General features: G+C 39.3%; 1 protein-coding gene across 2 annotated transcripts in view; it reads left to right on the top strand.

Moving 5' to 3' along the window:
• Positions 1-3,451: 3,451 nt before the first annotated feature.
• Positions 3,452-15,149, top strand: part of SENP6 (SUMO specific peptidase 6) — a 78,050-nt gene continuing 66,352 nt past the window's right edge. For both annotated transcript variants that reach the window (XM_027697052.1, XM_027697043.1), the window contains exon 1: positions 3,452-3,602. In XM_027697052.1, coding sequence (XP_027552853.1) covers positions 3,554-3,602 — 49 coding nt within the window. In that variant the 5' untranslated portion in view covers positions 3,452-3,553. The remainder of the gene's footprint in view (positions 3,603-15,149) is intronic.

Below are 15,149 nucleotides of genomic sequence, written 5' to 3'. Positions count from 1 at the left end.
TTAACAGAAAACTTTTCCACATCCTGACATATCATTAGAAGTCCTAGCACATACATGAATGGCACTCTTCCCTTTGGGAACATTCCTGAAGAGTTAACTATTGTATGTCAGCTATCCTGGAATAATATGTAGTAGGAAACTCCTAAAATTAAAACACTAGCTTTAATAGAAAGAAAAAGACATTGCAGGACAATAAATAGAACTGATTTTGCTTTAAAAATACAAAGGGGGAAAAAAACCCCAGGCATCAGGTCATGAGGACACCAAGAAAATGGTTATTTTTTAAAAAACCAGGAACGTAGAAGGCGCATCATCAATACATTCAAGGAACTTAAAACTAAGAACAACAGTGGAAACCAAGTGAAAATTATTCAGTCCATAAGCATGAATTTCTGAAATGTGGGACTGTTAAAAATAATTTATTTATAGTCTATAGAATGGGTTCATGGGTTGTAAATAACCAAAAAAAAAAAAAAATTTCAAGGTGCCTATAAATTCCCTTAAACATCTATATGCAATTTATGTACCAGTAAAGAAAATTAGGTAATGTACAGTACAACAACAGAAGCTGCAAAACTGCAATCCCAATTCAATTTTATTCCTTATGTAAGGAACTACTGTTTCTGGGGAACAGCCACCTCCATTTGTTGGTTAACCTTAAAAAAACATAGAGGAAACAAGAAGTCACTGGAAAGAATCAGAAATACAAAGAAAAAAAGACATATTTTTCAGTAGTTGCAGTACTGGATCATCTAAGCCACATTCATTAGTAATAACTTTTTCATTGTTGGAAGAGAGGGAAAAAAACGGATTTCTAAGGTGAAACAAAAATTCTTCATCATTACCTAATAAAGTAATCAGCTTCCCTCTCTACACAGTGCTGTGAGAAGAGAGCTGTGCACGCACAAGTGTTTGTAAATGCAGGACCTTGGACTGTGGCCTCCAATTGTCAACTACCCACAGTGGGATGTGTCAACTTCTAGAGGCTGCTAAAGGCCAGGAAGCAATCATAGAATGGTCTGGGTTGGAAGGGGACCTCCAAGCCCCCTGCCGTGGGCAGGGACACCATCCACTAGGCCAAGTTGTTCAGTACCCCAGCCATCGTGTCTTCGAACGCCTCCAAGGACAGCGTAATGACCTGATGCATTTCATCCCTGGGCTCTTATTCTGTGAATACAATCAAATTTTTGCTTCAAAACAGGAAGAAAGCTCAGTAAATTCTGTATTATTTCCTCCAGCAGGAAAGGGAATACTATTTTTCTCTTTTTCATTGATCACTTAGTCAATTCTCATACACGATGAAAATCTTCTGGTTCCAAGCAAAGTTAAGAGGATGCTGAAAAGATTTTGCAAGACTTGAGTGCTCTCAGTATTTCATCCCCCTCACAAACACTTCTCACATGGAAAAACAAGCCACTCTAAGGCAGAGAATAAGATCACTATTAAAAACTTAATGAAAAATAAATGAATAAGAGTTTTGACTACATATTATCCTTTTGCATCCTTAAAGAGCTTCAAAATAAAGGAAAAAGAGCAGTAGAATAAGATGTAATTTTGGGGCAGCTTTTACATAAAAATGTTATATTATCAATCAAAAAGCCTAAAATCAAGCACGCATCTATTGATAACTTGTCCTTTCTACTTTTAAAGGTATTTTAATCTATATTGTGCCTCAGTTCATTAAAAATAAGACTCTGAAGCTGTATCAACAAAAGCCCACTACTGTGTATCAAACATTTATTCAAATAATTCATCATCATAACTCATAATCCTCAGTTTTTTAAAAGCTGGGTAAAATTGGGTAGACTTAAATCAGTCTGGTCTCAACTATCAATAAGAATTTGGTTTTGTGGATTAATGCTGTAACCTCCACAGCAAACCTTCTGTCTAGACAACACTTTTCTGAGATACAATAGGTTGTTTTTTGAAAATTAGATTCTAAAATTCCTTTATTCTCATTTCGGTTTTTGGTTTTGTTTCATTTTTTTAATATTAGGTTTCTATTGAGTATATCGTTTTCTGGTCTCTATATAATTAGCTTGCACCCATTTTTCCTAATTGCTTCCTGTTAATCCCATCACTAATGAAACAATATTTTGTGATCTCTCAGAAAAAGGCTTTTTTTCTAAGGAGATTTTGAAGATTGAGATTTGTAGGTTTACCAGCACTGTTCCAGCTTTTGGGATTATTTCTAATTGCTTGTTAGCTCTGGTGGTGTGACGTAGCACTTCGGGAGCAGTCTGACATCTCCTGTCATCTTCCAGGCCAGCTCTGCACTCTTCTCTGCTTTTTGCCTCGATTGTGCAAAAACTGAGCACTCTCACACTGGCTTATGCATATGGTTGATGTCAACACAGAAAACTCAGGAACAAAAATAACCAATTTAGAAGGAAAACAACAACTTTCTTCTCTCTAGTTTTTAATTTTCCTATGCACTAGGTACTTCTACTTACCTAATTTAGGACTTTAGTCTACAAACTCTTCAGTTCAAGCATTTTTGAAAGCTCACTTGTCAGGGATGAATCGTGCTGGGAACTAGGTGCTTTAAATTAGATATGAACATTTCCCAATTCTACAGTCACTAGAATCCCAGATGAAAGAACCTGTCCCAGAAAGGAGCATCTGGTTTTCCATAGCTCTAGACTGCCATAATTTACCTTGGAGTTTTTAAAGTATGCATGGTTTTGCTACTTAGGCTTCATGGGACAGCTTTTTAAAATGTAAAACCTTACATACTAAAAAAGGATTTTTACAATTCAAATGTACATGGGGCTATGACTTGCAATTTCACTTTAGCACATTTTGCAAAATCCAAGTTTTGGATTTAAATATGCCTTGATCAGGCCTCAGAAGATTTTATGATTGATAGGAGTCTTTGAAGCTTGGCAAGACCTTTTGCCGGAGCGGGAGTGAGGTGAGAGGCCAGCGGGCCCCAGCGCTGCGCAATGGACTCCTGCACTCCTCAGACTCCATTCATTTTATCCGATCCACCTCCTCGCCTCCCAAAAGCTGCTGCCTCCAGGCTGATCGAGGAGGGAGCGGGAGAGCCCGAGGTACTACCGGCTTCAGCGCTGCTGCGGCCATTTTATCGTCCGGGGGCCGAGAAAGCCGGCAGCTCCCGGGCCGGGAGAGCCGCGGGTCCGGGCAGGGAAGTGCCGTTCATGGAAGAGAGGGGCGGCAGCGCTACGCGCACCGTCCCCTCGTCCTACCCGCGTTCTCGGAGGCGCCTGCGGCGGAGTCCCGGCCAGGCCCATCGGCCCCGCCGGGCGCCATCGGCAGCCGCTCTGCCGGGCCCGGCTGGAGCCGCTCGGGGGGTGCCGGCGGCAGGCGTTGAGGGAGGAGCGGGCGCGCTACCGCCGCCGCCGCTTCCTCCTGCGCGGGGGCCGGAAGGCAGCGCGGCCCGGGGAGCGGGAGAGGGCCGGGCCTCGGCGGCATTGCCGCCGCTGCGGGTCAGCCAGCCTTCCGCAGTGGGGGCGGGCAGGCCGGGGGAAGGGCCGGGCCCCGCCGCCGCGCTGGGCGATGGAGTGAGAGAGCGCGGCGCGGCAGCGGGAAGATGGCCGGTGGCGGCGGCGGCGGCTGCAGAGACAGCTCCTTTCTGGAAGGTGCGTGCAGGGCTGTGACGGGGGGAATGTGGCCCGCGGGCTGCGCTTCCCTTCTGGCGACCAGTAAAGGGGCATGGCACAGACTGGGGAATGGGGGAGGCGGGCGTGTGTGTGTATATGGAGGGGGGTAATGGGTCCCCTCTGGGGGCGACGACAATGAGAGGTGGCTTCGTGGTGGGGGAAGGGTGGGTGCCGTGGTTAGGTCTGGTGTAAAGAGACCTGCTTTTGAGGGAGGGCTTAATGAGGGCGATTTGGTTCTTCTCTTTTTTCTTTCTTTCTTTCTTTTACTGTTCCGAGGCGTTGGGAGTGCGGTGTGTCTTCCCTTTGTAGGGGCAGCGCCGAGAGCAGCCCGGGCTCGGTGCAGCGGGAGGAATCAGTCGTGGCTCCAGGGGCGGTGGGCTCGGGGGGCGCCGGGCAGGGTTAGCGTTGAGCGAGGAGTGGAGGCCAGGGCTGTATTTCCCTGATTCCAGTCCGCTTCCAGGCCCCGGCCTAGCCCGCACTTTTTCGCCTCACCATAAAATGAGTGTTTCTGAAAGGCTTCTTTAAAGGTTTGGGACTGAGGTTAATTTTGAGAGGGAGTCATTCTTACATTTTTGGTACGAAAGTGATGACGAACCTTATCATCTGCATTTGAAAGAAACCTTTAGCGTTTGTAAAGCCCTAATTTTTTTTTCTGTTGTATGAACAAAATTATTGATGTTATTGTGGATTGTTATTGCTGTTTTGAGGATTTTTTGATTACTGTAAAGCTTTTAATTAAAATGCAAAAAGTCTCCTGAAATTCGAATATTTTTAGCTGTTGAGCTCTTACAGTTTCACTGATACATCCAAAAATCTGCTGTTGTAGTCTTGCAAAATTGCTATAATCACATCTCCTGATGGCATAGGTCAATAGTCTGCTAAATTCTGCCCAATTACCATGATGATAACAAAGAGAAATATATGTTAAAGAAATGAACTACTCGTAAGTAGAGTTTTTCAAGTAGAGGGATAAGTTTAGCATTGGAGATTTTGCAATACCTCTATTACACAGAACATACCTCTTGCAGGTTTTCTCTTGCTGCAGGATGTTGGGTTTTGGTTTTTTATTACATGTTCTGGAATAGACATACTGTGTGAACAAAATACTGCTTGTTGTTTTAAATAATTAATCTGAAGTTCTGATGTTCAGAAACTCTTTCTGGTTAATAACAGCTGTCATGTTCCGTCCCTTATACCTTTAAAGGGTTTGGTGGTGAAATGCAGTCACTCAGTTGTGTTTTGTGAACTCTGCACAGAATATAGTGAGGTTTGTGCAGGCAGCTGAAAGTGTCAAGGTGATGACTAGTCACTGTCTAAGTGCACCTTGGCCACCTGTCCAGCCAGCAAGTACTCAAGAAAAGACAGGTTTCATATGCAACTCCCACACTTTTTTTGCTTATGAGTTCTCTTTCCAACAGCAGGACTAACTGGATAGCATCCCCTTTTGAAGCTTCAGTGTTCCATGCTGGGTAAACTGAGTTAATCAGCTGGTTTTGTGTTTCCCCATTATTTGGGGGCACATTCATTTTGATGTGTTAATTTCAGGACTGATGATGTTATAGAAACGCTAAGAGTATGCAAGTGTGCACCCATGTGTGAAGAAAATCTAATGTGGATGGTGGTGACAGAAAATTTCTGAGAGTGGTCCAAGTCCAAATGGAATGATAATACTGGAGCAGATCTAGTAAGAGCTGTTAAACTTTGTAGTGATTTGAAGCAAAGGGAAAAGAAGGCTTTCAGATGTTATTTGAGAGGTACTTATTCGGGATGTTTACTTTATAGAAAAAAGTAAAGGCATAGAGCATCTATAAATAGATATATATCTCTAGCTATATACACACACACACACACACACACACGAGTTTTTTGGCGATATGCAATCTTGAAATGTGCACCAGCATATTGGATCAACCTAATGATGTTAGAACCACGGTTATCCAAAAGCTAGACAAGCATGAGAGTGCCAGACTTGTGGAACGAGTATAACGGGGACAAAAATGAGGATAAAACTGTATAGAGTTGGAAATACAGCAGCTTTTATTTCAGGATGATGATTAATACATGAGCTTAGAGTTGTATCTGTAACTAGTCTCAGTGTGTATACTTCATGGACTCTCTTGAAGTCTGTGTAAGCAACAACCAAAAAGTATTTACTTGATGTTTTTGGAAGTGTTTTCTTAAAGGCTGGCAAAGAGGAGGAGGAGGAGGACTTCTTTGCCCATCTCTGCCTTAAGTGTGTAAAACGGATGAAGAATAGGCCAAATGGATGTTAGATCTATCACCAGTTGAACTCAGTCCGGTGAAAACTGTGCTGGTTAAATATGTACCTTTATATGTGTGTGTGTGTGTATATGTACATGTACATAGACATTTCTTGTGCTGTCATGCTTATGTCAGTGCTGTCATACCAGTCAGGCCAAACATACATTTAAATTAAATAAATTGCTTTCCAGTTGATAGTTCAGAATTTTGATTTTGACTCCCCATGTCTAGTAAGATACTGCTTTTCACTCATTTAGTGTAACAGATGTTACTATGAAGAAATATGTCAATCAGTCTGCTGTAAAAGTGCTTCCTTTAATATTTTTATTGTTTTATTCTCCAGTGAAAACAAAGTGTTCTTTCTGGAAGGTTGTTCCTTGAATGATTTATCTGTTGCCTTTCTGGTAATGCTGTTCTGAGCACAGTGATTCATACTAGTACATGTTTTTCGTCCAATCCTGTGTATCTAATGTGTCATCATTTTTTATGCTGTATTGTATAGACCGTTTAGCGGAAATGTGAAAAAGGCCCCAGGACTATAATATTGGACTCTTATAAAGCTGCGTTTGTTATTCTGGAGCAGTGCTAATAGTTGATACATATCACATATACATTGATATACAGGACATGCATGATTACTCTTCTTGAAGTGTCAGGACTGTTAGAATTTATAAGTGTGGAAAGTACCTTATTTTTGTTATTTAATGTAATTTGCAAGTGGAATTAGTAAGACCGTGCTGAATTTACTTTTCTGCAATAATGTTTCAAAGTTATGGGCCAAATATGCAGAAATTCACACTAACAAAGTAGTCCTGTTACATGGGAATTCTTTCCTGATGTGGAGGAATACAAGTTTAGACGTTTGATATTTCCATCTGCAGCAATTCCTGTGTTTTTTAATTGATAATCACACCTAAAATATAGAGCATGATAGGCAAATCCACTTGGATTTAGAGGAGGCATGTTAAACATGTGGAAAGGGAGAGTACTGTTGATCATTACCCCTGCAGAAAAATTGTGGGAACACTTGTTGTTTGCCTCTTTCACTATTACTGACTTGCAAGGAAATTGTAATTTTGCTTCTGCAGCATGAAATTTAAAGTTTCTCCATGCCATAGGTAACAGATAAACTTCAAAGTATTTTCCAAAAGAAAGGAGAAATATATTATTTGTTCCTGTTTCTTATTTCAGTCTTCTGGTGGTTACAGTAGTGACACCAAGAACCAGTATTGAATTTGCTTTTGGGGATCTCCTTTCTAAGGAATGTTGCCAGTCCCTACCTTCAGAGCTGCTGAGGGATTTCAGCAATACCGTGACAGGAATGTCCTCAATTTTCATTCCATTTTTTTGGCTACAGGTTTCCTAATAACAATAGAGAAAACTATGCGGACTACCCAATAGCAGCAGCAGTATAAACTTCACAGTTGTCTGCCAGAGCACACCAGAAGATTGCTTTGTTCTTCTTTCAGCTCATATGTAAAGAATTGTTTTCACCAAAGAAGGGTTGTAGACTCGTGTATTTTCTTAGAGGTAGCTGAGATTCTGGAATGGTACGGAAGCACACTGCATTTGTGTATTAGTGTAGAGTCATAGAGTTGCCGTTTGAACTGGTGGTCAGCCTTTCCTCTCCTTGGTTTTTTCTCTTTTTAATCATATTGAAAAATCTCTGGCTGGAGCAATACAAATTAGGAGGGTAGAGTGGAGTTTATATTCAGGTAGAACACTGAAATTTTCTATCTACCACAACTCTTTATTTTTTTCTTAACAGTGCAATTTAATTATTAATTGTAATTATCTTTGAAGTAGTCTCTGGTGCTTTATGATCTAGTGGAAATAACGATGAGCATGAAAATGAGGGAAAGAGATGTTTCAGGTGCCATTGACCTTCTTCTCTGTATCTAAACTGCTGCTTAATCCTGTTGAATATTCTCTGGTTTGCATCGATCCCATCAATGTCCAGACACGTTCTGTTCCTTTTTTCTGTTTTTCTTAAGAGTAATCTTCTATCTGAAAGTGATAAATTTGTGATTCTTCCATAACTTGTTTATGTCTCCCAGTCCTCTGATCCATTCATAATTTCTTTGCAGCACTGCACATGTGTCTTCTTAGACCTAAAGACTATTCAGCTGTCCTTTCCAGTGGTTTTAAGAATAAGGAACCTTCTTATTGACTTCAATAACAGGTTGTTTTCTATGAAAGAAACCCACTTGTTGAGAACTATTTCTCAGAAAAGTTAAATTGAAAATATCTTCTTACTGTTTGTATTTTTTATATATTCTGGACAAACTTGGGTGATAGGTGGTATAAATATTAAGAAAGACAAGGTGCTTCTTAAAGCATGTAGAAAGATACTAAAAAGAAACTTAATTTATCAGTTACTGCTCTATAACATACATTGTAATACGCTTAGCAGTGCGTTCTAAAGTAATAGCCTGTGCTCCAGTCCTCTTCCACATCATCACCTTCTTAATTTTGAGACGTAGGATTCTAGGAGTCCAGGCTTGTCCTCAGCTTCTTGGAATGGAAAGCATCCAAAGTGCAATTTTCTAGTTTTCATTAGGAGGCATTTATTATTTATTTATTATTTATTATTATTTTGTAGTTTTTCATAAGTAACTTCTGCTGTAAGAATTTTTCACAAAGTGGGACACAGAAACTTCAGGTGTAAGAATAACTGTCTTGTTTGGGATGCCTCATCCATTATTTTCTGGCACTTGGATTTGGTAGTAAAGCACTACTCTTTCCTCAGAAAAAGTACAGATTTTATACTGGGTTTTAGTGGCAAAAAAAGAAATTAAATGAGAATGTTGCTAGAAGAGATCCTTATACTCTTCTTTATGTAAGTATAACTAAAAAAACGAATAGTAATAACGTAAGTAGTAACATTAATATATGGTTTGATAGCAAACATAAACCAGCAGCTTGCAAATGTGATGCTTGCTAGATACTTTTATGATGAGCCTATTTAGATATTTTAGTGTTTTGCTTCTTGTTTTATGTACCAGAAAAAAGCAAAATGGATTATTTATTGTGATGGTTTCAACAGCAACTTTGGCTTTCAGTACTATTGTTTCTGGAAGACTCTGCATGAATTTTGATGCAGCATCAAACTTCATCACTTCTATAGAGTTTTAGCTTTGTCTCTTAATTGAGATAACTGAGGAGTTTTGTGTTGTAGCAGGTCCTATAATGTGAGACTAACCACTAAACTTGTCACTTTTAAATACTGATTTATAAGAATATGGGATTTTTTTGAGTCACCTCTCATAATTTTGCCTCCTCCCTTCACACTGATAGGATCACCTGGTTCCGATCCCCCTGCCATAGGCAGAGACACTTTCCATTGGACCAGGCTGCTCAAGGCCCCATCCAACCTGGCTTTGAACACTTTCAGGGTTGGGACATCCACAGCCTCCCTGGGCAACCTGTTCAGTGTCTCACCACCGTCATAGTAAAAAATCTGGTCCCTGGCTAGTGCTTTGTTATGAGTAACAAACACAGTAGTGTAACTTCTATTTTCCCGAAACTTAAACCCTTTTGTTTACAGAGGAGTAAAGGACTCAGAGGTAAATAGCTAGAAATTTCATGAAACTTGGCAGCTTCCATGAAACAGAAGTCAAAATTAGTGCCCCTGAAGAGAAGGTTCCAGTGTTGCCTCAGCAAGGTTGAGTTTGCTGCTAGCTGGTGGTAGTACCATACACTGACTGGGCAGTCAGGGGTCAGGGCAGCTGGAGCGCTCAGGAATCAGGGCATTGTATGCCTTCATCTGTGTGTGATGCAGAGAAAGGAGTGGAAGAGTGTGCAGGATAGATTAAGAGCAGGAGAGGAGACTGAGAAAGAGAGGAGACTGCAGGAGACTGAGAAAACAAGATAAATAAAAGAGGAGGTGTTGTGGTGAGGGAGACTGTTGACATACTGGGAACAAATTCTGTTTTTTGGGGGGAAAAAGGGCAAATGTAATTGTTCTTTTAACTTGGTTGTTCTAAAAGGTGCTTGCATTGGGGGTGAGGGGAGCACACTGAGAAATTTTTTTTCTTTTGGCATGTTTTAGCACCTATTTGTTTCCAATTTGGAGGATTTTTTTAAGGTAGAGGCATTCCTATATAGGTTAAAATCTGTTTTATACTCTGTACTTGCTTACTTACTTAAAATGTAAAAAATTAAAGCATTAGTAAAAATATTACTATTCTTATTCACTTAGTAGAATTAAATCTGTTGGCAGTTTATCTTACACATTTAATTTTTAAACAGCATGTGTTCTTAGCTTCCTCTTACTGTATTCAGCAGCCTAGTATGCCTAATATTTTCAGGTGAAGCTGACCTTAAACTGTGATGAAGTAAAAACTGGTGTCTTCTTTTGGCCAAGTCAGTTGCTTATGAATGTCAGTTCCATAGTGGGTGCAGCTCCAATTTGGAAGCAGAGCTGCCTGTGCTCTCCCCCACCCTTGAGACTTACCACTTGATTGCCAAAGAAATTGAACTTGCTGTGTACTGTCTTGGCAGACTGGCACTTTGCCAAACCTTTGTTGAATTTTCTCACTGAAGGGTAAACCGTAGAGACAGGACAATGCCTTGGATTGGGAGAGCATACAGACTCTGTGAGAAGAGTAGGACATTCCCCCTTTCATCTCTGCCTGGTGATCTGTTGAGTCAGGTGAAGGTGTTATACATAATTTATACAAAAAATATCTATTCCAAAGTTTAACAGCAGCTTTATTCAGTTCAGGGAAGTGCAATTATTTTAAATAACTGGTTAACTTCTGTGAAGAACGAGTTTATAGTGAAGGCTGGAGACTGGAGGGAATAAATTACTCGACTGTGGTTATTCTTCCCAGATTGGTCAACAGGTGTTTAAAATGTATTTGTTAATGGACAAGTGCTATGAGGGTTGCATGAGTCAAGGAAACATTTCTGAATGTGTCCTCAGAATTTCTATAAAAGAATAATTTGGAGTGAAAGACTTTTTGATATCTTTCTTTGACTGAATCTTGAGTGATTATAAATAAAGAAAAGTGATGATTCAGAAACTGTGTGAAGCTTTCCTGGGTTTTTGTTTGTTTGTTTTCAAACCATATAAGCTGGAGCTGGAGCAAAGTCTCCCTGTGTTTTTGTTTGTGAGATTTTGGTTGGTTGGTTGTTTTCATTGTAAGACTTGCCACAACAATGTTTTAGGAATGATAAATACTAATAATATTCTACTGGTGTGGTAAAACATAATACTATAATACATGATTAATAATATGTAATCTTAGAAATTTATGTCTGTAAGAAACAGCTGCAAAATGTTTGTTATTTTCATGAGCGTGTTTTTATCCAGTGCCATACAATTGTTTCATTTGTACTAAAATTCATTCTCCTGATGTGTTTTTATTAATGTTTTAGGATATAATGTTGTATTGGTTTGGCATGTCCAGTTTTTATGGCTCATTTAGCAAAATATGAATATCCTGCTGATGACAGAATTTAATACGCCAGTCTAACAGAAAGATTGTTCAAGAGCCCATTAGATGAGAATTTGAACTATGCAGTAGATGTTAAGTTTCATATTTACAATTGCCTTTGTAATTTCTGAGGCTCACTTTCTCCAGAAACATTTACTAGAGTCCATTGTAACTGTATTTCTACCAAGGCTTACTGCTTAAGAAACAATTTAAGAATCCTTTACAACTGGGACTAAACTTTTAAAAGTGAACTTCAGAACTACTCTGGTCCAGGTTATTATGATTGCATATAGCTGGCACAGTGGGACAGAAAACCTTTAATTGAGATTTAATAGTTCTGCTGTAAGGCAAGGATGTTGTACCTGAATCTTTACCTGCTTTACCTGATGAATACCACAAAAAATTATCTGTCATTGATAAAGAGGTTGTCATCTAGCAAAGACTTTTAGAAAAGGCTCTGCTCATTAGGTGGAAGAAAGACGGTGCCCTGACATAGAAAGAACCAATAGATCAAGGTAAGGAGATTCTTCATGTTTGGATGGAAGTGGCTGAAACTCATTTCTGGTTGCAGGATCATCTCTTAAGAAGGTGGATGTTTTGCTTCAGCTGTGTTTTGAGGGCTATTTCTTGAAAAGTAGTTTTATAACTAGGTGCAATTAGCAGGCTGGCATCTATTATTTATTAAAAATGAGTTGATTCATAGCACTTCTTCATCTTCAGTGCTTTTACAAGGAATTACTGAGAAAATGTTTGTTTTTCAAGGGGTGTTAAAGTTATTTTTTAGCTTTATTTTTTATAAAGGCTGCTTAGTGAATTTTAGCATACTGTGGCTTAGTTAGCAGTTGTCAGAGTTCCTTAAACTCATTGTTACTTTTGGAGAAGTTTGGTATTTCCATTAGAAAGATTTCAGTGCTTTTGATGCAGTACTGGAGTTGCATTACATACATCATGCTTCACTGCATGATGTAATGATCTCTAATTGCAAAGGAAGTGGAAATATATAGTGTACGGTGCGAGCAGGAGACTCTTGCCTATATTTGTGTTGCATTTCACTGGTTTGTTTGCTTTTTTTTTAACAGACATAATGTACTTGATTTTTAACTGTATGTGAATTTGCAGGGTGACTTTCTAGCTCTTGGCAGGCCCCGTGTGTGGGTCTGTACTGTATGGCTGTGCAAGGAATTGTGCCAGCGATTTAGGACACACTCAGGCCTTTACAGAAAGGCAAATGCAAATTTTTTTCTAACCACTTAGAGTTTAACTAATTCTTTCATCATCCATTCCCTACTCAATTTTTTCTGAAATGTGCCTTTTTCACGTGACCACACTTCTGAGGTTTTTTTTTTTAATTAAAGTTGCTGAGAGTTTTCTTTATGTGTGCTTTTTTTGCTGTCCATTTCATGTGAATTTTGAACAATTGATAACATCAAAGAGGTGTCTTGCTTTTTTCAGCTCTAATTACATTTTAAAGTTACTTGTTTTGGAGGAAGCACTTCTCATGGAAGTGTTCAAGGCCAGCCTGGATGGAGCTCTGAGCAACCTGGTCTAGTGGAAGGTGTCCCTGCCCATGGCAGCAGGGTTGGAACAAGATGATCTTTGAGGTCCCTTCCAACACAAACCATTCCTGCATTTGCCTGTTAAGTTCTTGTAGAGATCATAGAACCTTTGTGGATTTTAATTTCTGTATGTTTTTATACAGGGGATGATATCTATCTGACATAATCTTTGAAAGTTTACAGGATAAATCCAGAAGTGCTAAATAGTACAAATTCTTGATATTTTTTCCTAATTCCTTTTGGTATGTAGATACATGCTTTATTTCAACCTGATGTTCCAATTATTGCAGCAACTGTGGAAACCTTTTCAAAGTGTCCCTTGCCTAATTTCAAGGTAGTTAGGCTAGGTTATTAATCTTATTCTGTATGTAACTGCCTTTTAGCACTTTTTAAAAATAGATTGCTGTTTGTTTAGTGCTGCTGTATTCTCGGTTGCACAAGCTTAGGTTTTATATGAAGATGGATCCCATGGTGCATAACGGAATGTGCAAATCAGATGCATAATATACTGTAAGGTTTCCTGCTGTGTTTTGCTTATCTTCTAAAACTTTTCCAGTATTCAGAATTTGCGATCATATATGATTAACATCACATACTGATTTGCCACAGAGATTGTGTTCTGGAATTCTTGTTCAAGTGTCATCTTTCTTGAAATGGCTTCTTAGCTTTATATACTTTTTCACATTTTGTGAGTAAATTGACAGTTCAGAAATTGTTCCTAGCCTATACTAACCTTTTATCCTTTAATTTTATCTATAAAATAGGAAGATACTGCTCTTATACTTACCTTTCCTACAAAAACAATGAAACTTTGTTCTTCCTTTCTGAGTTTTAGTATATCTCCAGTCTAGCAATAGTGATCTTTTGTAAGTAAAGAATTATTTATATTCATAATGCTAGAGATGAAAAAAATTACTTTTTCGTTTGTTACTTTTTTTCCCCATTTATTGTTGGAACCTGCTTTTGATGTTATTTAAATTATTTTACTTGTGTGGAAAGTTTGAGTGGGTGTCAGACTTATTCAGAGAGGGAAAAGAAGAAGAGCGACCAAGCTACTTCATTTTGGATGTGTTTGTAATGGTGGTGCAGTTGCCTTAGGTGATGCTTTGTACCTACAAACAGTCACTGGTTTTATTTGTCTGCTGGTGGGAATCACGTGGGTTAGAACATCATGTCCAAACAAAGCCCAATTAGAGCAGGTTGCTTAGGGACTGGACTTTGTCCAGTCTCCATTGCTTCCCAGGTGAACCTGGTCCACTCTTGAGCACCCGCATGGTAAATCTAGTTCACCAGATCATCCTTTTTGCCCATCTTGAAGGGCAGTGATGTTTTTCCAGTCTTTGGGAACCTCTCTGGTGCCATGACCTTTTAAAGATAATGTAGAGGGTCCTAACTGTGTCATTGGCAAGCTCCCTCAACATCATCAGATATATTCTGTCTGATCCTGTAGACTTTTACATGTACAACTGGCTTAAGCGCTCCTTAATCATACCTTCCTCGACAATGGGTGATGTTGTATTCTTACAGATTCTGCTGGTAGAGTTGGGGAATTGTGAGGTCAGAAGGACTTAGCAGTGAAATCTGAGGTGATGGAAGAAAGAAAAGGATCAAGTTCTTCAGTTTTTTTCAGGTCCTTTGTCACTAGGTTCCTGTCTCCTTGAGAAGAAAGTGCCCCCATTCTCTGTAGCGTTCCTTTTGCTACTGGTTTAAGTAAAGAAGACCTCTTGAAGTACTTCTGTATTGTTTTCTGATGCTGTCACAAGGGCGGCATCCTTGGGTAGTTCCTGTATATCTCTGCTGGGATAATCAGTACAAAAGGTCAAGAAACGCTAATCCATCATGTGGTTATCACTACTACCTTACCAGAAAAACTTTGAAAGGCATCACAAAAAACATGTTTAACATACTATAGAGTTCTATCCTTTTATCCTTTGTTACTCCTTGTTAATACTTTAAAAATGTTAAACACAGTTCGGCAAGTGATCAAACTTACACAGTTCTGTGTTCTTCAGTCCTGTCATTCAGTATGATATTCCGCACTGTAAGCAGCCCAGCGTGCATGTCCTAAAAAAACCCCCATTTATCAGAATATGCAAATGATTTCCATCTTTGAAGTACAGATCTTTCATAAATGCTTTTGCTTTGTGAACTTTTTGTCCAGGAGTGGGTGCTCTGTATTTATCATTGGTTTTCTCTTGACATCACATTCTTGAAAGGGCGTGGGGGTTTTTGTTTGCCATCTGAGAAATGAAATTCCTTCATGTGCG

This window comes from Neopelma chrysocephalum, unplaced genomic scaffold, assembly GCF_003984885.1.
Source record: "Neopelma chrysocephalum unplaced genomic scaffold, ASM398488v2 Primary Assembly neopelma1_23b, whole genome shotgun sequence".
NCBI classification, from domain to species: Eukaryota; Metazoa; Chordata; class Aves; order Passeriformes; family Pipridae; genus Neopelma; species Neopelma chrysocephalum.
This window is presented reverse-complemented; position numbering and strand designations above follow the sequence as displayed.